This window comes from Aspergillus japonicus (genome assembly GCF_003184785.1).
Source record: "Aspergillus japonicus CBS 114.51 unplaced genomic scaffold BO86scaffold_1, whole genome shotgun sequence".
NCBI classification, from domain to species: domain Eukaryota; kingdom Fungi; phylum Ascomycota; class Eurotiomycetes; order Eurotiales; family Aspergillaceae; genus Aspergillus; species Aspergillus japonicus.
The window spans coordinates 113797-137386 of NW_020291638.1; the positions used below are offsets into that span (position 1 = coordinate 113797).

A 23590-nucleotide genomic window follows, 5' to 3' on the forward strand; every position below is an offset into this window, starting at 1 on the left:
AAAGTCCTCAGAGACCAGTTGATCAAATGCTTATGAATTGAGTATAGAAAGACAACACCCCTCGCAACCGGTGCCAGTAAACTTTGTCCACCCAAGCCCCTGATTAGATAATATCGTGCGCACTCGCTCGAGGCGAGGGTGAGACGCCCACAAGGGCTGTAGGAGTCGGTGGCTGATTTCAAGAAATCCTCCCATCTGCTCGATGAAAACTGGATTGGGTTGTTGCTGTTTCGGTGCTGCGACGAGGATTTTGCGGATGAGCTCGGTTGTTAGATGAATGTAGTTGATTCTGCATTCAGCGCCCCGTTGATGGGACCCGACCCATTGCTGGAAGTTCCTGACAACACTAGCGGTTGATCGTATTTGACGAATATCAACGAGAAGGATCGGAAGTTCTGGAAACTCCGAAATCCGGTCTATCGTGGGTTGGGCGAAGTTGGACAGAGCATCTCGCTGGAAGTACAACGCCCCACCTCGGATCGAGGTCGCGTGATCCACATCACTGGGCGCGCCATGAAAGTAGCCCTCTTTTAGATAGCTTGCTTGATCGATGATTCTTAAATCTTCTTTTGCGGACAGGCCGTTGTCTTCGGGAACGATGACGCCCGTCTGAATGAGAACAGCTGCGGCCACCACCACCGAAAAACTTGCACTGCTGCCCCGACCGGCCCCAATAAGAATCTGCGAGCGAAGAGTGTAAGTTGCACCGGTTGTGTTACGGGACGCTTAAGAAAGGTAGATGTATAAGAATGCAAGAATTGCGGCGTTAGGATCACCAAGCTGACGCTGGAGCGCGCCAATTACGGAGGCTGAATTGTCAGATGACGTTGAGATACCCCATAGCAAGGCATCCAGGTCCCACGCACAATTGAGGTCAATATCTGTGAGTTGTAGGGTGACTTGTCGATCGCTTTTGGGACGTGGAGTCACCAAGAGATGGGAGAGGAGACCAATTGCAGCGGCGATAGCGGGTTTGTCGTACAAAGCGGAATATTCGCTAGATAATATGACCTTTCCAGGAGCAGAAACAACAAAATGGAATCATAGTCTAAGTTAATGGAAGATCGCGAAGAAACTCACTTTTTGCTGAAACATATATCCCGGGTGTTTAGGAAGAACTGGGAGCCAAGGTACCGGTTGTCCCGGATGATCGGCTACCCAGATTCATCCTTCCGACACAAACAACGATTGTTCTATCTCTGAGCCAAAGAGTGACAATTCACATAAAAGATGTAGTTTTCTGGTTGATGGCATACAGTTGAGAGCCATCAATCTAGTAGCATTGCGCTCACTCTCACTCTTACATATCTCAACATTCAACGTAATCATGCTTCCGCTCCTGGGGCTTTTAACTTGCTTCTTGGGACAATGGCTTGTTCTACGAACAATTTATCGTCTTTGCTTCCACCCCCTCAAGAACATTCCTGGCCCAAAGCTGGCGGCGATCTCACACCTTTATGAGTTCTATTACGATATCATCAAGGGCGGACAATTCATTTATGAGATCAAAAGAATGCACGACCAATACGGTGCGCACCGCTTCCTACTTATGTGTCCGTCGCTAGCCCTAACGCAAAGACTATCCATCCTCAGGCCCCATTGTCCGGATCAATCCTCGCGAAGTCCACATCATTGACCCGGACTTCTACGATGAGATCTACGCTTCTGGCAGCCGCAAACGCGACAAGGATCCTCGGTTCGTGCCTACATTCACCCTCCCAACGTCGATGATTGCGACCGTCGGCCACGATCACCATCGGTTCCGACGTGGGCTTCTGGCGAACTACTTCTCCCGGCGTTCCGCCCTAGAGCTCGTTCCCCTGGTCGAGGAAAGAGTCCTCAAGCTCATGGATCGCTTGGACGGGTTCCGTCAGAGCCAGCGCATTGCGCGCCTGGACGATGCCTTCGCCGGATTTGCCGCTGATGTTATTACCTTGCACTCATATGGCCAGCGGTTCGGCTTCCTGGAGGATGAGACCTTCCGTTGCAACATTCGACAAGCGGTGGGGGAGATCACCGCCCTGAGTCACTACAACCGGTTCTTCCCCAGGGTGGTGCGGGTCATCGAACAGGTGCCCCTCTGGCTCCTGGCCTGGTTACAGCCCGGCAAGTCAAGTCTCTATAACCTGCAGCGGACGGTGTTTGCGCAGTCTCAGGAGTCGATGGCCAAGCGAGCATCAGGGTTAGAGGTCCGGCGATCGGTGTTCACTTCCCTGACAGACCCCAAAGTCCCACCGCACGAGCGCACCCCCCAACGTCTGAAGTACGAGGGGTTCTTGGTGTTGGCTGCTGGGACAGAAACCACCGGTCGCGTGTTGACGATCGCGGCGTTCCATCTGGCCCACAGCCCGGAGATACGTGATCGCCTCCGCGACGAGCTCAAGCAGGTCATGCCCACGCCGCAGAGCGCGGTGGGATTCCCGGAGCTCGAGAAGCTGGCGTACCTGGTATGTTACACACGAATGATACTGCGGACATATATGTGCCCGGCCTAACGAGGAACCAAAGACTGCAGTGATCAACGAAGCCCTTCGTCTTGCGTCACCTTTGACTATCAGACTCCCTCGAGTCGCACCGGACGAGACGCTGAAGTACAAGGATCATGTGATCCCGCCGGGAGTATGCTCACTCTAACCCCTTCTTCTCCTCTCGATTTCGCAATTCCCTGACAGTGGCCGTGGCTTGGCTGACGCAAACCATAGACACCCATGAGCTGTTCCTCGTATCTGATGCATCGCAATCCCAGCCTCTTTCCCGATCCGGAGAGATTCAACCCGGAGCGCTGGCTGAATGGGTCGGAGCAAGACAGACGACTGAACCGCTATCTCACGCCATTTACGCGAGGCAGTCGGATTTGCCTCGGTATCAATTTGGCCTATGTGGAACTCTACTTAGCGCTTGCGCATCTGGTTCGCCGATTCGACTGGGAACTGCATGGGACGACCCCGGAGGATGTTCGGATTGTGAGCGATTTCATACTAGGGGGCACCAGACGGGGTGATATCAAAGTGGATGCTAAGATTTTAGGCTGCGTTAAAGATTAAGTGGAGCAGTTTGGGATACTGATACTTGGATTGAGGTTGAATCACGCTGCAAAACCGATTGATATGTTAGTCTAAGAGGATGTAGGCTCTATATAGCTATATTTGATATAGCAACGAGCTTGTTACTTTGAATCATTTCCCTGGCCAGGATATGAGGACAGATACCATGCTCACCAGCCTTCACTAATCGTCAGTGACTACCTCAACTTGAGCATAGGCTTATGTTTGTCTCTTTTTGTTGCTTGGTTTTTACTCTCTGATACAACACTAGAACGAACGAGTACCCCAAGGAAGAAGGACAATTCATTTGAGCAGCTACCACACTACCAGGCTACACACCCCACTTTCAACCAGACAGATCCACCTCCATCAGCCGGTACCTGGGATCAATAAAATGCAACCGCGTCTCGCCCTTAACCCACCGACGGAACACCTCCCGCAGCTGCAGATTGACCTCCAACCTCCCCATCACAGCCTCGTAGCTTGTGAACAACTCCCGGGAAAAGTTTTCCAGCATAGCCAGCGGCGAGACCCCTCGTTTCGCCGCGCTCATGTAGATGAAATTCGCGCGTTCTGTCCCCACGACCGACTCCTTGTAGAAGGAGAGCACGTCGTTAATGCCATTCGCGAGCTGGGCCATCTCAGGCATGACCCCTAACATGAGCGCCTCGATCGCCTCGATGGGCTCGGCGGGGAAGAGGTGTCGGGCGGGCAGGAACAGGCCGTACGGCTGCGCGAACCCCGTCATCCACCGGAAGTAGCGGGGGAAGTCGTCGGAGATCCGGTCGGGGTGGTACACGTGGCCGGAGCTTTCGAGTCCGTGCGAGGCGATGGACTCGACTGTGCTGGCGACGAGCAGGTCCATCGTGAAGGTCCCGTAGTGGGGCTCCATCCGAGTGAGAATTTTGGCGAAGAGCGCCAGGGGCCCCTGCGGCTGGGGTTCGCCGCATAGCAGGCGCGTGCGGAAGAGCTGCACGTCGTGGCGCATGTCGCGGATCTGGTCGTCCAGCGAGATGAAGGCGGTCGTGTACAATGCTGTCAGGGTCTTGAGGTCCCATGAGTGCAGCGGGTAGAAGGCCAGGGCGCAGTTCGTGGCGAAAGTGGCGTGGCGGTCCGCCAGTGCGGTGTTATCGTGGGTGATGGACAGGCAGTCCGGCATGATGGTTTTTTTCAGCTTCGTAAAGTCGGGGTCGGGGTTTGTCGAGATATCTATCTCGAAGTAGCCCCGCCATCGCTTGGCGAGTTGAGCGAATTTATCGTGGGAGACGGGCTGATCGACCCGTTGATCGATAGAAGAAGAACTCATTTTCGACAGTTGGAGCACCGTGTGGTCCCAGTAGAAGTAAGTTTTAGGACAGCTGGATGTAGCATGTGTTGAGCATGTGGAAAGTGATGTAGTCAGACTATGTGAAGCTATCTGCGTGGAACTTTCAACATGGGCATGTCGAGCGGTGAGTAGCTTGGCGATCGAGGTGTCGGGCCGCGAAAAGCATGGAATGAATGTGTTACAATATACGCACAGACTAAGTGTTCTTGTGTGGAGGACTGACACTAAAGAGCGATTGTAGGGTTAAGCGCGGTCACCGTTCCGGTGTCCCGGGACATGTTACATGCATGGAGTTCGCATCTCCCGGGGGTGGGAAAGCCCCACCATGTCATCTGTAGTACAAAATCAGTCAGCTTGCTATGTTCTTGAGGAATCAGACTCCTTTCTACAAATATCAGCAAGAAACCGATCCCGATTGTCCAAACACCACCAAGCACCATAAGGCTCAGCGAACCGTCTTCGAATCTGATCTGTGGTGGTACCGCTTTGACACGGTAAGGATGAACAGCTCATCAGTGGAACCGCCTACCGAGCAGCCTGTTCAGACTCAAGGAGTCCCCGGGGAAGCCGGCGAAGCGCTGACTGTGGAGGACTTTCATGGAGCATACCATACCCTCCTCACAGAGATACGAGAATACCTCTCTCGCCTCGGAACCCCAGAAACAGTACTAGTCCGTCTACACCAGGTAAGAACAAAAAGCCCTACCATGTCTATCCTGCGGGCCCAGCGCAGCAGCTTACAGTGTCGCAGTGTCTCGCAGATGTCACGAAAGGAGGCAAGTTGACGCGCGGGCTGATGCCACTGGAAGCCGGCCGGCGGCTCCTGCCCGGCCGACTCACCCCGACCCAGGCCTCCGATCTCGCCGTGATCGGATGGATCATCGAGCTCCTCCACGCGGCATACCTGATCGAAGACGACATCATGGACGCCTCCATCTTCCGGCGGACGGGGCTGTGCCGCTATCTGCAACCGAGCATCGGCATGAGCGCCATCGCGGATGCCTGCATGGTGAGGTCGTGCGTGCGGCACTTGCTGCGCGCGCGCTTCGAGCAGCACCCCCAGTACCTGGACATGGTGCATCTGCTGGATGCGATGAGTTTCCACACCGACCTGGGCCAGCTGACCGACGTCCACATCGCTAAAACCACCTTCCGGGCCTTCCATCACTTCACGCCCGAGACGTACCGCTTCATCATCACGAACAAGACAGCCTACTACACAGTTCACTTCCCCATCGTATTCACGCTGTACTACCTGCGGCTCTCGACGCCGAAGAACATGGCCTACGCGAAAGACATCTCGCTGCAGCTGGGGGTCTATTTCCAGATCACGGACGATTACCTGGATGTCTATGGGGATCCGGCAACAACCGGGAAGGTTGGCACGGACGTGCACGAGAAGAAATGCGCGTGGGTGATCACGGAAGCACTCCAGCGGTGTAGCTCCGAGGAGCGAGGTCTGCTGGAGGAGGCATATAGTAATGGGGATGTAGAGCAGGTGAAGGCGTTGTTTGATGGAATTGGGATGCAAAAGGTCTATGCAGATCTGGCGACTGAGTCGTACGAGGGCATTGTCGAAAAGATCGCGGCGATGGATGAGAGCGAGGGGCTGGTGCGAGGCATGTTTGAGTTATATTTGTCGAAGATTCATGGCCGAGATAAGTGAGTCCTTCAGGCTCAGTATGGATTGGGGTAACTGCACGTTTACTTTGTTTAACACAATCCCACCATGAAGGTAGTCCATAGTCATGGGGGTCGGCCCCCTCCTTTTCCCTTATCCTACTATCAAGTCTTCCAAGCGATAGATGTAGTGAAGACAAGCTCAGTCGGGCAATGCATTTGATGTTATCATCTATCTTCTTCTATAAAAACAACATAACATGGCTCAGTACACGGCTAGCTTACCAGTTTGTAGACAGCATTTCTCATCTTGTAAGTCACAGAAAAAATTCCCAATACAAAGCTCGCGAGAAGTGCGTCTTGCTAGTAGTAGGTACGCATTTGTACAGCCCCCGAGGGGGGGGGGAAGGGAAGTATCACAGAGCCCACCACAATACCAGGGTACCCTGATAATGATATATACACGCACATACCCTGTCAAGCACTAATCTAGAGTTGGCAAGAGATCGATCTCTCCAAGGGTGTCAAGCCCCAGATCCTGCAGACTCATGTGATCAAACGACTCGGGCAGCCAGGGTGTGTCCACCTGCAGCAGAGTGCTCATCCCCAGCTCCGTGGCCGCCCATTCAGTCTCCGTGGAGACATTGTTGAATACAAGATCAGGAGCCAGCGCAGCAGCCGACTCGGCGTGGCTGATCTCCACGATATCCAGGGCCTCGTGAAACTCCAAGACAAGTCTCTCGCGAACCTTATCCACAAAGCTCGTTGCAGCTGCCGTGTCCGTGCCGGAGAGAATTCTCTGCTGATGCAGAACCTTGCGGTCGCTCCAGGCGCGACGGCCCATGAGGGCTTCGCCGATCGCGGAGACGGTATCGACGCTACATTCGTCTGTCACCGGAGCATTGGAGAGCTGAGGTTGGGCCGACGTGAAGCGCTGATGATTCCATCCTGGTGGATGTCCCTGAAGGTCCGCCGCATCCTGGGATAGGTTCACTAACGCATGAGAGGTAAAGGTTTGTGGGAAGCGGAGCAGATGTGGCATGGTGAGGAGCAGATCTCCCGGTTGCATTCGGATGGAGCTTGGCTTCCCTATCACCATCACACCTGTTGGTGGGTGCTCATTCTTGTGGGATGGCGCAAGCATGGTGTGGGAGCCCGGCACGAGATTCACGCAGTGTTCTTCGCAGAAGGTAGGCAGCATGACTGTACTTTGGATATCACTGTCTCGCTGGACTGACCCTGGTATAGAAAGCATTGCGCCCGCTACTGAGAGAGAAACAGAGTCCATCGACCGATTGAGTAATCTCCACTGCCCATCCGGACGACAGGATGCGACAACCGCGTAGTACGCGGGGTCTTGTTGGATCATTTGATGGAGAAATTGATAGCACTTTTGACTGAGAACCTGGCCCTGGTCGTCGGAGGCGTATCGCGCTAAAGTCTGGCGCACCCGTAGGAAGATGCCGCGCGTTTCCATGTACGCAAAGAAACCTGGAATATGAAGATATCCATTTTGCTGGAGCGATGACCACAGTGACGGTTCGTCCTTCACAAAACTCTTGAATGCGTTGGGTATCGGCTTTTCGCGATCGCCAGTCGGTATCGAACTGGGGGAGTCGTCGGGCATGCTCGTCTCCTCGTCGGTGAGGGTGATTGAAAGTTGCTCAAGAGTCTGAACTATCAGAGACCGATCTAGATCTTGTCCATCTGACTGGGTCGCATGGCGATATAGCTGTTGTAAGTGATCCGTGCAGAGGCTTTCCCACGACATCAGACTCGCCCACTGGAGTAACCTACCCAGGAAATACGAGGTCCATTGAGCCTTGCTCTCGGCCAGAATGGCTAGGAGTGGGAATAACAGAGGCGAGCAGGGACATTGTTTCTGATCATCCAAAAGGGACCTCTCCGAGAGCATCGCTGATGATCCTTGGGGCGAGGCTCCGTCCTCATGGCTGTCTGATGCGACCAGGGTTGCAGTCGAGCTCTCATGCTCGGTGAGAATGGAGTCAATTGAAATGACGGAATCTTTCAGGAACTGTTAGTTGTTCTGGTCTCAGTTGCGGTGGCTGGAACACGGACGACTTACTTTTCCTGCCTCGCCTGCCCTGGCGCGGGACCCGCATAGCCTCGAGGACTCGTTCAATGTCACTTGCCAGAAGATGGGGTTGTGTTCGGCCCCTGCGCGGTCGCCTTTTCACACTTTCCTGGAGCAGATGAATGGCTTCAGGGAGTGGTTTGAGTCGGCTGAGCGACGCAAGCGAGTTGAGCAGGTGTTTGCTCCAAAACGGAGGTCGCAAAGTCTCGGGTAGGACCAGGTGAAAAGGGCCGTCCCAGTGCTGCGCAATCATGCGAGCACTGAGCTGCTTGGAGCGGTCAGATCGCTTATGCCGGCGCAAGACTGGCTTGACAAGCTCTTCAAAGCCGATGAATTGGCGATACTGATCCAGACTGTCGAATCGGCTGGACCACAGCTCCTCGCGACGGACATGCTCCCAAGCTGCGTGAATCAATGCACCTACCCGTTCATCAACAGTTGCTCCTTGTCGGAGGATGTTTGTCAAGATGTCCAGATGGTTTGTGATGGGTTCCGCCGACAAGATATGTTCGAGGGTAAGCTGGGGACTCTCGGTAGATACATCAGAGAGACCTTTCTGGACGCTATCCATGCTGAATACCAGGTATCCAATTCACGACATTTTCGTTTGGTTTGCTTGTCGAATATTTATGGACGAGTGCTTCTTGAAACTTGAGCAAACGAGCTGCAGGGATTGCATCTACATCCCTGCTGAGAGGTGGACTTGGTTCATGCAATGACATAAGGCCAATGAGGGCGCGCGATCTGATCAGGCTTGATTTCTGAGTGTGAGTAGCCGGCGTGATGGTGGCGTACGTGAAGCCCCCAAGATTATAGATATTCGCAATCGATTGGTCACACAGACATACCATTTGTAATCTCATCACACCAGCTCTAATCTCTGGATGATCTGCCGGGGTGCTGCACCGACAGCCGGGGCTCACACTGGTTGCCTACAAATGTATGAATATCCATGGGAGTGCGACTGCAAGTAAGTATGTATGCATATGAGCACCTACACCTGCATACGCACATACGCGCCTACCCACCCAGCTGAAGGATCCGATGGCTCCATTTTTGCGTTCCGAGTCCCTGTTTTTTCATTGGTTCGCACGTGGGATCGAGATCGGACCTCCGAAACGGCAAAAGCAAATATACATTGTGTGATGAGGAGATGCAATATCTACGCTGCATGATTGGCCTGCCCAAGGTTTTCTATTCATAAGGCCCCCCAGTCTTCAGCTACTGAGTATTCATGTATCTTCATCAAGTCGGGACGCCACTGCATCATATCTTTCCAGAAAAAGAAACGATCCGATGCACGACTCCTGATCACGTACATAGACCCTGATATTTCCTGGAAAATCGACCTGGGACAAACTCTTTATGTGAGTGCATTTGTTCTCGGACCCGGCTGGCTGGTATTTGTCCCTACCTATCGGATAGCGCGTGCTGCACTTCTCCGAATCACACATATAGAGGAGATGAAGATTGCCAAAAGCAAGATGACTGGCAAGCCCTCTTGTCCGTAGCTGCCGGGAGCAGTTTCCGCTGATCCCACAGCTCTTAGCGCCGAGCTTTGCAGGGCTGCAAATGAATCAAGTCACCATAAGGAAAGCCAGGACAATTCATTGTCTCTAGCCCTCAGCTACTGCTGTTCACAGTGTCCATTGGGTCAAGGACCATCGTCAGCCACCGTCCCCTGCAAACTCTTTTGTTTTCGGGTCAAACTGCATGCAGATCTCAAGCATGTTACAATGCAACTCTTGTCTCAGCGCCCGATTTTCTTTTCTGAAACCAAGATCGATTGCGAAATGCAATTATCTAGTGTTCGTGGCGATACAAATCTCTATACCTCTATTTGCAACCCACATTCCCCTGTCGCAGATCTACTTCCCCGCCTGACAATCCCACTCAGCCTTTCCGCTCCATCGGCGTTCATGCCACCCTTCTAAGAGAGTTTGCCTTCAATCATTTGAATCTCGCGAGTCTGTCGGTCCAGTTGCAGAGGCTCTTCTGCAATGAGTGAGTCGAGACCAAGCTCTGTGACGGGCGCATCTGGCTCGACACCCTCTACATTCGTCTCAAGCAGCCGAGGCAGTTTGTACCACGATTCACCAATTCTGGTCAACACTATTGAGCTGGAGGAATTCACGTTGCATCGGCCTTCTCGATTTGACTAACGGTCCTTTGATTTCTGCACCGCAAATCACCCTCCGGTGCGGCGACTTCAGTGTGACTGGACAAGGTGCTAGAGGCTTTTCCGAGACGCGAATTCGTCTCGGGCTTGGCTGACGAGAAACTGTCCACACGGTGCTTCCAGACAACGGATCTCCCTGTACATATATCCACTTCAGAGCTGCCGAGCAGCTGTAGTATCGGGCTCTTCACATCTAGTGGTAATCGGTTGCTCGGGGATCCAGAGTGGCTGAGTATTGCGGAGGATAGTTCTGTGATGTAAAACATTTAACAACGAGCGAAGTGCAACACACATGGCGAGGAAGAGTTGAAATGTCATCATGAACAAGATAAGTTGGTGTTTCTCAATCTGCTGCCTCAGTTGTTGCAGTTGAAGGGCGAGTTAAAAAAAGGTCCTGCACAGACTGCAGATGGCTTTACAGCCGGCGAGATATTTGTTTCATGGTAGGGTCATTGTTGGTCATACAACGACTCGACAACTCCCGGGAGCTCAACCCCGGGGGTCAGCTCTTGGGTCAAGCAACTAGACATCGTAGCTTAATAGTGCTGATTATAGTCAGATTTCTTCAGTCGTTCTGAAGATTTTCTGTCCCCATCCGGTTTTGTTTCCTAAACGCAAAGAGCCATCTCTCTATGTGGCACTACTAGGATTTTCCTGGCAAGGGTGAATATAAAACATGTGGATTTTCAAGTTGTAAACGCACATAGGAATGTATTCTGGCAGGCATTTACTTAGTAAAAGCAATGTGCGAATCGATTCCAAAGCCTTCTTGATCACGTCACTACTTGCAGATCAGGATTCCAAGATTCGTCTACAGGAGTTGTTCAGGAGCCTTGTACCATGCTTTCTCCATCGCAAGCGCACTTTATTCGAATGGGTCAAGATTTAATAAATCACCGCTACGTGTTCTTATCAAGGGTATATAATCAGGCAAAATTAGAGTATACTTTGAGCAAGCCAAAGATCGCATACGATCAAAGGAGATATCTCTGTAATGGTGGACCCTACAGATTGAAAAGCAACCAGCCACCCGGCAAGCAGACGCCGCAACAACAGTGTCCTATACGAGATGTGAAGCATCACCACATTTGTTCCTCGCCGGTACAACCTTACTTTTGAGTGACTTGAACACGCCAATTTCACCCTCCCACACTGTCTCTCCTGCCCACTCACCCCGATCAAGGCCCTACAAGATATACCGAAAACTCCGATTCTGGATATCCGTCTCATCCACCATCTCCAACCCGTCCTCCTCCCCGAGCACGACCCGCCGCACCTCCTCCGCCCGCACATGCACGCCTTGTTCGCGATCCCGCTTCCGATTCTCCCACGCCAGATACACCCTCAACACCCCGGCCAACCCAATCGTGATCACGAAGCAGATGAGGATCGTCGTATACGCCGTCTATGACCACCAAGTATTAGCCCCATACCCGCTCGAATCCCCCATCCCAACCCAAAGAGATATTTCCAGAGAGACTTACATGGTACCCCGGCGCCTCCGCACTAATGAAAAACTGCGGCCCGACCATGTTCCCCACGCAGTACCCGACGAAGATCATCGCCAGCACCGTCGACTTCTTGGTGAAGCCCGCCGTGTTCGAGGCAAAGAGACTCAGCATCAACGGGAACGAGGGGGCGATGGCGGTCACGAGCCAAAACCCCGCTAGCCGGGACAGTTTGCGGTCCTCGGGGAGGAGCTTGATCATCAGGATCCCCGCCAACGCCATCAGGTACACGCCGACTAGGGCGAAGAGGCGAGATTTCCGGACGGTGGAGGTGATCACGGCGACGAGGATGACGGTCGTCAGTTGGAAGGCGGAGGCGGGCAGGCCCATTAGGATGGTTTGGGATTCCGAGTAGCCGAAGCCGTTGATGATGAGGGTTGAGAACTGTTTTTCACCCAAAAGGGGGGGGGGGGGAGGTTAGTTTTGGGTGGAGGGTAGAGGGTATGAGGTAAGAGTCAGGAGAAGGGGAAAGGTACGCTTGTAGTTCCGCCGTTGGGGACGCAGGTTACGAAGCTGAAGATCAGGAACCACCACGATTTCGGGTCGGTCAGGGTCTCCAGTAATTGTCTCTTGTCGACGTGCTTGGTTTGGGTTGTGCGTTGGAATTTTTTGGGGCGCAGGGAGGCGAACTCGCGTTCCGTGGCTGTCAGGAAGCGCGCGGTATCTGGGCTGTCTGGTAGGTAGAACCACAGGAAGATGGACCATGCGACAGTGATGAGGCCGAAAATGAGGAAGAGCATCTATTCGAATCCCTGGGTCAGCGGCTGGAAAAGAGGAAGCGAAGGGGGTAATATACCTTCCACTTGGCGAAGTCACCGGTGTAATGCAGGATTCCATAAGCAATCATGCTTCCAATAATGCTGGCTGTTGCATTGCCCGCGAACCAGAATGAATGACGGGACATGTGCTCGGGGGGTGTGTACCACATTCCCGTGATCAAGGAGAAGCCTGGGCTGATGGCACTCTCGAAGATACCCAGGAACGTCCGGAGAACCATGAGCCCGGCGTAATCTTGGGCACAGGCATGGAGTGTCAGGACGATACCCCAGCAGAAGCTATTGCTTGGTCAGAATCTATACTAGGCGACGATTAGGGATGAAGGACATACATCAGGATGCTGAGGTATTTTCCAAGGGGAAATTTGACGAATCCCAGTGAGATTGGGTATGAGGCGACGAGATACCCGATGTAGAAAATACTCGACGTCCAGCTGTATTCTTGTCCGACGAGGTGCTGAGACAGTCAGCCATCAATTCGCACCGCACCCATCGCCACACGTACTAAGTCGCTTTTGAGTCCCAGGATGGCGCTATACGACAAGCTTGTTTCTGTCCAGTATCAGCTTCGACAGTCGTTCCACAGCAAGTCACGATCGGGATGACTCACTATCTAGATACTGAAGGCCATAGCTTATGATCAGAAGCGGCATGAGACTGGCATCGTCAGCATGTGGATGTAAGTCATATTCTGGGACTGCATACTGCAAATCTATCTTGCGCACCAATTTCTTCTCTTCTTCGGGTCCAAGCGTCTCTGCTGCGCCGTAGGCCTTGCCTTCGGCCACTTCTGCTGCATCAGGCACGTTTGTGTCGTCGAATTTCGACGATTGGATCTTGTCTCCCATTTCTGGATACAAGTAGTCGGGTAAAAACAGAGGTCAATTCTTCGGCACAAATGAACACTGGAAATGGCCTCATGGAAGAATTGATGATCGTTGATATACGAGGAAGGGATTTGGCCAAGCCAGAATCGACACTAGCATGCGTTTCCCCCACAAAGATAGCAGGCGATAATCCAAGGGGTGAAGTGTCTTTGACATCAGTGTTATTGACGTGGAGTCACTGTGGCGTGTGAATATGGTTGGTCAGATTAATCGACGGGCTGCGGCCGATCTCGGCGCGGCAGCAGAGTTTCCAAGCCAGGGATAAGAGGCAACCCCGGATTTGGGAGACGCACGAATCACCGTCCAGTATATTGAAGGGATGCTGAGACCTTTTGATTTAGTCAAAAGCCGGGGCGTTTACTGGTAGACGAAGGACCCAACTAATACATATCAGTCTCCCGTTTCCCCGCAACAAATCAATTGCCGAACAAGAGTCATGGGGATGCATCCGCCAGATCGTCGTTTTGCCGCCAAGATGAGAGAAAAGACTTCCCGAATGGCTACATCGGAGATGTTCCGATCCACCCACTCCCAATGCACCGGGTCCTGTGTCTCCATCCCCAGAACTAATAAAGACCATTGAAATCGTTCCATGAGCTGCACATGGCTTCCTCGGGAAATAGTATAGTGCAAGGTCGTAACAAGATCGGTCATTGCGGACTGGACCTCAGTCGGAATCGGCTTGCTTCCCCAGGCAGAAGCCCGGCTACGGTTTGAGTAGATACGGAGGGCATGGAAATGCGTGACTGTGACCATGGCCATCAGTGAGGGGTCGTTTCCATCAGCTACGATGTTGAAAAGAGATGCATGCTCCTACACGTTCATTTAGTGACACGTCAGCGGCATCTGCGTGGATCTGGGAGCATACCTGTCGAATTCGATTCAGTTGATGATAGATTTGGCTTTGCACGGCAAGATCTGGCATGTCACTTTGACTATAGCGATTGATCTCGTGATGAAGCCCGATCATTTCGAAGTAGACATGCAACGTGGCTGCTTCGTCGACTTCATGGAATGATGCTTCTGAGCTTGGAGATAACTGGTCTTGAGCATTGTTCCAAAGAAAGGCTGTGCGTGACAGGCGCCAAATCTTCCGTAGCCGCTCTGAATTAGCGCTCATATATGAGGCCAACAAGCCCCCGCACCCGAAAAAGCTGCAGAATCCATCTCTGTCGTAGAGATAAATGAGGACGCGTGATAGCAGGACTTTGTATGGCACCGTGTTTGTGCTGGGCTTTGGTAGCGAGTGTATCTCGTCGCTGGTGCAGACCTGAAGTAGATCAAATTCTCGAATGTATGCAAGCACAGTGGCACTTAAAGCCCGGAGCTTCAATGGTGAAAGTTGTTCTCGTCGCATCCAGAACATGAAGATGTACAAAAATGAAAGCAACAGCTCTAGATGATCGGTGGGTGCGACGGGGTTACGTGCCTGGACAAGGAGCTCAGACCCTCGCTGCAAATGAAGACATGACTCTGGTGTCGGACGGGCTCCATACCCAAAATGAATGGCGAGCTCGCTATGGGAGAGGGCGAGTAGGAAATGAAAGGCCATCTTTTTGTCCCATGCGTGATCGAGGAACAGCGAATGTGCTGATAACGATGGTGGACGAGAAGATTTTAAGGATGCAAAGACACTTCGATGAAAGGAGACAGCTTCTGTGTCGCTACTACCAATAGATGGGCCGGTAAAGGGGTCAGCCAAAAGGAGAGGTGTGGCTGCGATCAACCAGCTGGGCACGCTTGGGCTTGATGATTCGATAGAAGACCGGCCGTGTCGGGACATTATCGATAACGGTGAGTTTGGACCGGAATTGTCCAATGAGTCGAAACGCAGGTCGCTAATAGACTGGGAACACGGGTACATAGAAAGTCCCTCTTGATCGTGACTGTTCACAACAGACTCTGATGCATTTATTGAGGACTCCATCGCCGACTGTGTCAATGCTGGGGAGTCGGTGCTGGAGACTGGTGTCGATGGAGAGAGTCCTTGAGGTGATACAAATCCCAAGTTTGAGACTTCTGTCGTTACTTGCATACCAGTCTCAATATCGCCCTGATTGAGTTCATCCCCCTGTCGTGGATGAATCGAAGGAGGCGCCCAGCGACTACTGTCGCGATGTTTGATCGGACCTAGCCCCCTTCTCCTCGCTGCCAGAGGCTGCTTTCCCCGTCCCCACTCGCATGTCAGACCAAGCCGGACGCATCGTTTGCAGTGCGGATGTTGCTCATCACACTTGACGCGCTTGCTCAGGCAAGTCTGACATCCTGATATGCGATTGTCCGCGTGAGTCCTGCATTGTGCCGCGCGAGGTTGATGCCAACTCACCATTCCGTGACCGGCCTCTCTCTACTCGTGCGCGACGCTGTCGCGTACTAGGCTCCACAAACATTTCCATCCAACGCTTTGGTTTGTTGTTATGCGATAAGTTAGGTGGGCTGTCGATTGTTTGAAACGAGAAGGAGGGCGTCCCGTCTATCAGCTGCTGCGTTGCTGCATGCCGAGCTGCTATCGCGCTCGATTAATCTGGCCAATCATTGTCACTGCCTTCAGCATTCCCAGAATGGACTAGCGTCGATTGGATTCTGCCACCGCCCTTTCTCCACGGGGAATGTGCGGCCTCAGGCACAACTGCAAAGAAGTGTTTTTTGCAAACGAAATGGCAAACAGAGAGCTGCTTTTCCAGTCTGGCTATCAGTGCGTAATCTAGGCATACTATCGGGCAGGCGAGGTAGAGGCTGCTTGTGGATATCTTCTCAATCTCAGCATCTCCATGTGGATATTGACCTGGTTGTTTACTAGATAGACATGTCAGAAACGATAGCTCTGAAGCCTATGAAGAAATTATGGCGAAAACCCCTTAGCAACTGAGGTATTCACCAAGGTACATGGAAGCAATCTTTCAGCCAGGCAGCATAAACTTCCCTGCCACCGCACAAACCTTTGCTGTTTGCGGGAGAGGTGGCGTCTTGTGAATTGATACAAGCAACCCCTCCTACAAGTATCCAAACGACTATCCCTTACTGAGGTCGGTCCTTGTTCATCCTCTTCATCCTCCTCCATCAAGCTCAGATTGACTATCATCATTCCTTCATCTTTCAGCTGTCATCAAAGCGACCCTCAACATGACCAGTGTAAACACTAGCCAGAGACACCCCATCATCGGCCTCTACGGTATCCCCGGATGTGGGAAGTCCCACCTTCTCAGCGAACTTCAAAAGCAACTTGGTAACGAGAAGTACATCTACCACGAAGGTTCCAAAGTGATTGGTGATATTGCGGACGGTGGCTTGCCGGGCTTCAAAAAAGCCTCGGACCGGCGACAGCGAGAGTATCGTGAAAAGGCGATTAAGAAGATCGGGGAGAGTTCAAAAGACGGCCGGGTCACCGTCGTCACTGGCCATTTCATGTTCTGGGAGCTGAACGAGTCAGTTGGGAAGGTCGTATGCACCCAAGGAGATCTGGCAACATACACTCACATCCTCTACTTGGACGTTGCTCCTGAAGTGATTCAGGGCTATCGGGAAAAGGATACAGCCAGAAAACGTCCCCGTCTCCCGGTCTCCCACATTCGGGCATGGCAGAGAGCTGAGAAATCTAAGTTGCAGAGACTTTGCCACGAGCACGGAATCATCTTTTCGCTTCTGGGCGCCCATCAAGATGCTGCGAGTCTTATCGGAAGTGTTTGGCACCACGACGAAGATTCTGATCTCCATCTTGCTAAACATAATCTCATGGAGGCACTTGGTGATAACTTGTCTGGGATGACTGTTTTGATGCTGGACGCGGACAGAACGCTGTGTTCTCAGGATACTGGGGAGCTTTGGTGGAGGACATACCGGCAGCGTCATCCCTCTGATGAGTCTAATGGTCTTGAATGTCCCTTAAGGCGGCTATTTAGTGGTCCGCTTGGGTACAGCTACGCTGCCTTCCGTCAAGCTGTTTTTCTGTACGAAGAGGCTACTGATAATCAGGAGTTCGACGACATCTGTGACGAGGTTGCTTCGACCGTGGATATGCATCCTGAATTCGTCAACTTGCTGCGGCTGGTATCTGACGGTACTTGCGTCAAAGCAGTGGTGGTTACATCAAGCATACGGCTAGTCTGGGAAAAGATCCTGACACGAGAAGGCTTGTTCGACAAGATAAAAGTTGTTGGTGGAGGGCGCATTGATGACATGTTTGTTGTCAGTCCGACCGTCAAAGTTGCTCTGGCCGACTACCTGCGGACAACCTTGGAGGTGAAAGTCTGGGCCTTTGGTGATAGTCCCATGGACTTGGGCATGTTGCGAAATGCTGCGCAGGCGTTCGTCATCGTTGGCGAACAAACTAATCGAAGCACAACAATGGACGGGTCCTTGATGGCTGCAATCGATGGTAGTGACCAATTCCTGCCGAAACAGGTCTTGCTGCCTGCTACTTCATCACCACGACTAGACACAAAAGTGCTATCGATCACCACTCTCGACAGTCAGATGTTTCTAGACCTGCTCTTTTGTGGCTCGAAAGAACTCGCATTTATCGACGCAACCGATAATATCAATGCCTCCCGAGTACTTACCACTCCCACGAGGGATGCCTCGATATCCGGACCCGCGCTCCAAGACGCCCATCGCGACGCTGGAAAATTCCTCGCGCTTGCTTACTTGTCCAACATCGTTGGTGTCGAAGACTACCCTATTCCCCATGTGCAAGGCCATCAAGTCACCGGCCATCAACTCAAGGATCAGCGTCATACGACCATAATTGCTTTGATGCGAGGTGGGGAACCTCTGGCTCGTGGCATTTACGACTACCTGCCTGAAGCTGCTTTCATCCACGCGAAGACACCAGGCGATGTTCGCCACGGTCATTTGCAGAATCGTAAGACGGTCATCTTGGCAGACTGGGTCATCGACAGCGGAAAGACAGTGGCCGAGTTTGTCCGTCACATTCGGAAGCTGACTCCTGATGTGCGCATCATCGTGGTTGCTGGCGTGGTGCAGACCCGATCAATCGCCAAGTTTAGTCCGCTACAGGCGCTGGTGCGCCATGGAGATCTTACGGTGATAGCACTTCGCAAGTCTGATAATCAGTACAAGGGTACAAGGGGAACAGATACTGGTAACCGTCTATTCAACACGATGCATCTGCCCTGAGGAACAAGAAATGGCGGATTTCGGTGTGTAGTTAACATCTAAAGTACCCAAATCAATGTCTGTTCCGATTCAAGCATTTGTTGTCTCATGATTCTAATCATTCAATCCCTCGACCGCTTCGTGCGATCGTTCTGTAGTGGATATTTGACTGTAATCATTCCTGTCGAACATAGGAACAGAACGATCGTGCGCTGACTTACTAGCTCTTGGCTTCCTGCCCACAAGTTGTAGTCTGATAGGCTTTGTCAGAGAAGTCGCTCTTCTAGGTTACCCGACCACAGTGGTGTACTCTGTTATCTATCATTGGTGTTTAGTCTCAGCGGAGGACCTGACACCACAATCGGCTCCCTCATTGTCGGCACCGAAACCACGCTCGTTTTTCATGGAGATACCTCGTGTTCCAGTCAGCATGACCGAAACCTCCTGGTGCCTCGAAGCGCCGTATAAGATCCATCCGTACCCTTGTTTTCACCTTTGTCACGCTCAGTTAACATGGTGTTTTGGTGGCGCGGAACTCAACGAAGCGATTGGGCATCAGCAGTATCCTTACCGTCCGTCTTGTTGTATTCGTCCGTACCTTGCATGACGAATAATCCTTCCCCGGGTAGGCCAGAAGTTCCCCATTTCCCTTAATTGTCTTGGTTTTGCCGGAAACTTCGTCTCGGGCGGGTGAGTTGTAGTCTGGTGAATCTCGTCCCACCAAATGAGACCACCAGGAGGGCTTACAAGGAAGAATGGAACTAATATATGCGCCGTGAGAGGCAGCCAAATGAATGAATATGATCTGATTTCTTAGAACGATGAAGCGATCTATGAAAAACGACGACTATGTGAAGAAGGAGGGGAGAGAAGGGAGGAAGGCAGGCACCATCCTGCCACCGCGCTCTTGCCGCCTCACTTGATCCCATGTGGTCAACAAATCCTCATAATAAGGGACTTTTCATAGAAAAGAGACTGAGATAACAAAGGGAAGACATATAAGACATATGAAAGAGAAAAGTATGCAAGCAGTCCTCAACTGACTGACGCGTCACTCCACGTCGGCATTATCATCCTCCTTAATGGCATCATCCTCAGCGCCCTCTTCATCGTCTTCCTGCTCGTCTTCCTCTTCCACTTCCGCTCCTGCAGTGGCATGGATGACCAACGATGGTGCGAGTTCTCTTGTGCGGTAACAGGAGCAGGGGGAATCGTAGGGTCAGGAATGCTAAAAATACAAGCAATATTGCGAATTATATCTTCTAACTGTGTAATGGTCCTATCCTGCGACTGAATTGTCCTCAGCAAACTTTCCTCGTTGGTATAGTTCCTAAAACTTTCCTGGGCTAATTTCCACTCGGCGAGTTGCAACAGAGTAGGGGCATGCGGCAACTGCATAGCGGAAGCCTCCGCGATGGCACTTGAGGCGCGGTTTCGTTCACGCTCTTCGTGGGGCAAAGGAGGGTGGAAAAGACCTCGAAGCGTTCGTGGCGTCAATACGGTCTGCGCAAGACGCTGCTTTATGTCTCCTCGGGATGTGTGCGTGTGGGGATTGAGACATCCATGACAACGATCACGATAATCACCTCCAATGTTCGTACGAAGACCTTTGGACTTGTCTTTGTCAATCTTGCTGACCTGCTTGCTTGACAGCTTCGGCGACTTGTGTACCTATCAATATTGACGGCAGTCTAATTTCTTCAGCGCTGGGGCGTTGGGTATGAAGTTCATTTAGTGTCTTCAACCCTTCCTGCTTGCGCTTTTGCAATGCATGGGGACCAGAGACTGGAGCAAGGGGGTGCGTAATCGGTAACGGTGATTTCAAAGGAACCTTTCCCGATCTTCAGGCACGGCCCGGCTAAGGTGTGTTTAGATTAAGAGACAGAGAGGTTTGTTGGTTGGCTGGATGTTTGGCTGGAGCTAGCTGCCCATTGTGATTCCAGTTGGAAGGCACGCAACAACAACATGCAAGATCTCTTGATTCATACCAAAGGAGTAAATTCTTTTACTGTCGAATAAACTTTGATCCACCCCCTCTAAGCAGGACACCAAACACTAGAGCTCGGGATTGTTTAGTTACCGGGCTAGGCAGGTTATTTTCTAAGAGAGAGTGTGTAAGTGGGTAAGAAGAAAACAAGAAGAAAAGACACAGGCCCGGCCTATGAGACAACTGTACAGAAAGATAGCACTACACCGCCTTTCACAGTGATCAACTTAATGGCTCAATGAATATGTGGAAGGCTGGCCGGTCACAAACAAGATGCTGCAATGTGAATGGCAGAATCCCCCAGGCGAGCAAAGGACTAGTTATGTTGTGGAGCATTCAATGTTTGTGTTTCTTGGGACAAATCAAGATGAATATCTTATTCTTCTAACTTGTGGATGAATTTGAGCAGGCAGAGCAGTTGGCAAGCAAGATTTCAACGCCCCCTTCTATGCAATTTGCTCCGAGTACAGATCAAACAGGGGTATATGCATAATATAAAAAAGACACAAATGATAAGCATCGAGCTTATTCGTTAGTCATAGCCAATAGCGATATTGATCTCTGGCTAGTACAGTGCCATTGAGGTCCTGGTCCGAATGGGAAACCATGTCGAGGCTTGTCGACGGCCGGGGTGAAAATCGGTCAGGGTTGAAGGGCTTCATGCCGGCCACCCGCGTCCCGGCCCACTTTCCAGTGGAGCCAACGCAACAAGCGCCCCGTGAAGCCGATCCTTCGCGTGGGGGCCAAAAGTGCCGCGTCGGCCAATTCGATAGTCGAAACATAAGCCATAGTGGATCCTCCGCTGGCGATCATGGTAGTTCTGCGGGCTGGGATTGTGTCTGAGAGTGCTGCGCGGTCGGCGGTATCGACCCTTCATATTGTGCCGTTGGCATAGTCTGATGCGGAGGGTAAGGGGTGGAGTTGTAGGATGTTTGGTGAGGATATTGGTGGTATGGACCAGAGCCAGGGTTGTAGTTCATGCGTGAGTCATATGCATAATGTGGTTGTCGGTACTGTTGGGTGTGGTGGTCGGGATGATGATGATGATGGCATTGGCACTGATGGTCTTGAGTTTTTTGCTTCTTTTCTTGATAATCGTTCGCCGCTCTGGGATCAGTTAGTATGTCACAGTCTTCTGGAGGCAGAGCTAGCTAAATATATGGCACGTACTTGGAGGAGACTTTGAGGAGACCGTAAGCTCCGGCGAGCTGGATTCCAGTCTTGATAAGACCCATTTTGAGATTGGCAGCAGAGACAGCTGAAGTAGTAGAGAGAGAGTAGGAATGATTTACCTCATCTTCAAATTGCTAGGGAGCCATTGGAGCTTTATACTGCCTTGCTTGTGCCGATCACCTCTGTGCACTAAGTCTTGTTGACCGCAGGGCAGCCCACTCTAGGCCACGCTAACCCTAAGTGACGAACAAACCGAACCCGTGTCAACTGCGCCACAATAACAGACGACAATGAGTTTGAGGTTAAGCATCAGAACAATCCGTGCGCTAGTTAGACTGACTAGACCAGAGCGATAATCTCAGCCAAGCAAACCCTGACCCGTGTGCACCAATTCTTTCCCTTTCTGCAGCATCAACCCGAATCCGTCTTGCCCAGAGTCATCATTCAATCTCATCCCCCCACTATGCCTCCAAGGCTTAATCACCGTAAGTCTGTCCGGGGCTGTCGTAACTGCAAGAGACGTAAGGTCAAGGTATATACTGCCCTGTGACCCACCTAGCCCACCCCAATCACTCCCTTAGAAGCTGACCAGGCACCATCCGCAGTGCGACGAAAAGCAACCAGAATGTAGCGCCTGTATCCGCCACTTCGTGGTCTGCGAATACCCCGACCTCCAAACCATCATTCACAGCTATGAGCCCTCCAGACAGCAAAGACGCTCGCTACCCACCCCACCAGCATCATCCCGACCAGCCCCCCTTAGACCAAGCCTTCCCTCCCCCGAAAGAGCCAATCTCAACCCCACCGACCTCCAACTGATACACCACTACGTCACCGCCACCGCCCACACGATGGGACACGCGCAGCTGCCCCCCGTCCTGGCCATGTGGCAGCTCGCCGTCCCCGAAATGGCCTTCGAGTACCCGCCGCTCCTGCACACCATCCTCGCCGTCGCGGCCACCCACCGCGCCGCCTTACTGTCTGCCACCACCAATGCCGACGCAGATCGTCTCCGCGCCGCGCACCACCTCCACATCGACCGGGCCCTAAAGCACCACCGCACGGAGACAGCCCGAGTCAACCGTCCGGGCACGGTGGTCTCCGAAGCGCTGTGCATGAACACGATCCTAATCTGCCTGTACGCGCTGACGCTCCGAGGAGGCGCAAGTGGGACTACTAGCACAAGCACCACCTACCAGCCCCCGCTATTATGGCTGTACATGTCCCGGGGCATCCGGCTGATGATCGGCCGGGCGTACCATGGTCTCGTTGGAGCCAAGGCACGGATCGCGCCGTTGCTGATGGCCAAGCCGCTCGTGCATGGGGGCGCTGCGACGGCTGCTATCACCTCCCGCGTCGCGATCGCCACCACCGCTACCCCCACATCTACTAGCAACATGCGCAACAACGCCAATGGCGGTATATCCACTGGCAGCACAATCCGACCTCTCCATTTCCTTCTAGACTGCACCCCTGACGAAGAAGGCGAGACGCCGGAGATCCGCGCCGTCTACGACGAATGCGTCAAATACCTGGAGGGGATGTACGTCGCGGTCGTAGACCATGGGGAGGCGGGCTTTGATCTGCGGAAGCGCTTCTCCTCGTTTGGGCCGATGACTCCCGCCCCGTTTGTCGGGCTCGTGGCGGACCGCAGGCCCCGCGCGTTAGTCATTCTGGGGTATCTGTTTGCGTTGGCGAAGGGAGCGGAGGAGGTGTGGTGGTTGAAGGGCATTCCGGAGCGGGAGGTTAGGGGGATTTATGGTGCTTTGCCGGTGAGGTGGAAGGGGGTGTTGCGGTGGGCGTTGGAGTACGCTACTGGGGGTGGTTCGTGAGGTCTAGAGGGAAAGGGGGTTGTTGGGTAGGTTTTGTTAATGCCGAG

At 52.5% G+C, this 23590-nt stretch overlaps 10 protein-coding genes across 10 annotated transcripts; 4 read left to right on the plus strand and 6 right to left on the minus strand.

Moving 5' to 3' along the window:
- Window positions 1–1327: 1327 nt before the first annotated feature.
- BO86DRAFT_300314 (cytochrome P450) lies at window positions 1328–3044 on the plus strand (the record flags this gene model as incomplete). Its single annotated transcript, XM_025667452.1, has 4 exons — window positions 1328–1529; window positions 1594–2447; window positions 2509–2619; window positions 2703–3044. The coding sequence occupies 4 exons, from the start codon at window positions 1328–1330 to the stop codon at window positions 3042–3044; spliced, it is 1509 nt and encodes a 502-aa protein (XP_025533163.1).
- Window positions 3045–3390: 346 nt separating this feature from the next.
- Window positions 3391–4203, minus strand: BO86DRAFT_374325 (terpenoid synthase; the record flags this gene model as incomplete). The annotated part of the gene is made up of 1 exon (XM_025670420.1): window positions 3391–4203. The coding sequence occupies one exon, from the start codon at window positions 4201–4203 to the stop codon at window positions 3391–3393; it is 813 nt and encodes a 270-aa protein (XP_025533164.1).
- Window positions 4204–4871: 668 nt separating this feature from the next.
- Window positions 4872–6037, plus strand: BO86DRAFT_374326 (FPP/GGPP synthase family protein; the record flags this gene model as incomplete). Its single annotated transcript, XM_025670421.1, has 2 exons — window positions 4872–5057; window positions 5123–6037. The coding sequence occupies 2 exons, from the start codon at window positions 4872–4874 to the stop codon at window positions 6035–6037; spliced, it is 1101 nt and encodes a 366-aa protein (XP_025533165.1).
- Window positions 6038–6475: 438 nt separating this feature from the next.
- Window positions 6476–8657, minus strand: BO86DRAFT_300162 (uncharacterized protein; the record flags this gene model as incomplete). The annotated part of the gene is made up of 2 exons (XM_025667447.1): window positions 6476–7929; window positions 8012–8657. 2 exons carry the CDS (start codon window positions 8655–8657, stop codon window positions 6476–6478), a joined length of 2100 nt encoding a protein of 699 aa, XP_025533166.1.
- A 2794-nt stretch (window positions 8658–11451) lies between these two features.
- On the minus strand, window positions 11452–13397 carry BO86DRAFT_350957 (MFS general substrate transporter; the record flags this gene model as incomplete). The annotated part of the gene is made up of 8 exons (XM_025669402.1): window positions 11452–11670; window positions 11750–12157; window positions 12250–12513; window positions 12570–12834; window positions 12882–13006; window positions 13055–13101; window positions 13160–13206; window positions 13255–13397. The coding sequence occupies 8 exons, from the start codon at window positions 13395–13397 to the stop codon at window positions 11452–11454; spliced, it is 1518 nt and encodes a 505-aa protein (XP_025533167.1).
- Window positions 13398–13753: 356 nt separating this feature from the next.
- BO86DRAFT_350958 (Zn(II)2Cys6 transcription factor domain-containing protein) lies at window positions 13754–15863 on the minus strand. The gene is made up of 4 exons (XM_025669403.1): window positions 15763–15863; window positions 15466–15701; window positions 14305–15369; window positions 13754–14249 (listed from the first exon to the last, which is right to left on the minus strand). The coding sequence occupies exons 1-4, from the start codon at window positions 15830–15832 to the stop codon at window positions 13827–13829; spliced, it is 1794 nt and encodes a 597-aa protein (XP_025533168.1). The 5' UTR covers window positions 15833–15863; the 3' UTR covers window positions 13754–13826.
- A 696-nt stretch (window positions 15864–16559) lies between these two features.
- Window positions 16560–18572, plus strand: BO86DRAFT_423811 (uncharacterized protein; the record flags this gene model as incomplete). Its single annotated transcript, XM_025675420.1, has 1 exon — window positions 16560–18572. The coding sequence occupies one exon, from the start codon at window positions 16560–16562 to the stop codon at window positions 18570–18572; it is 2013 nt and encodes a 670-aa protein (XP_025533169.1).
- Window positions 18573–19602: 1030 nt separating this feature from the next.
- On the minus strand, window positions 19603–19949 carry BO86DRAFT_394080 (uncharacterized protein; the record flags this gene model as incomplete). The annotated part of the gene is made up of 2 exons (XM_025673163.1): window positions 19603–19735; window positions 19819–19949. 2 exons carry the CDS (start codon window positions 19947–19949, stop codon window positions 19603–19605), a joined length of 264 nt encoding a protein of 87 aa, XP_025533170.1.
- A 1398-nt stretch (window positions 19950–21347) lies between these two features.
- BO86DRAFT_374330 (uncharacterized protein) lies at window positions 21348–21773 on the minus strand (the record flags this gene model as incomplete). Its single annotated transcript, XM_025670422.1, has 2 exons — window positions 21348–21645; window positions 21709–21773. 2 exons carry the CDS (start codon window positions 21771–21773, stop codon window positions 21348–21350), a joined length of 363 nt encoding a protein of 120 aa, XP_025533171.1.
- A 401-nt stretch (window positions 21774–22174) lies between these two features.
- On the plus strand, window positions 22175–23543 carry BO86DRAFT_374331 (uncharacterized protein; the record flags this gene model as incomplete). Its single annotated transcript, XM_025670423.1, has 2 exons — window positions 22175–22196; window positions 22450–23543. The coding sequence occupies 2 exons, from the start codon at window positions 22175–22177 to the stop codon at window positions 23541–23543; spliced, it is 1116 nt and encodes a 371-aa protein (XP_025533172.1).
- Window positions 23544–23590: the final 47 nt, after the last annotated feature.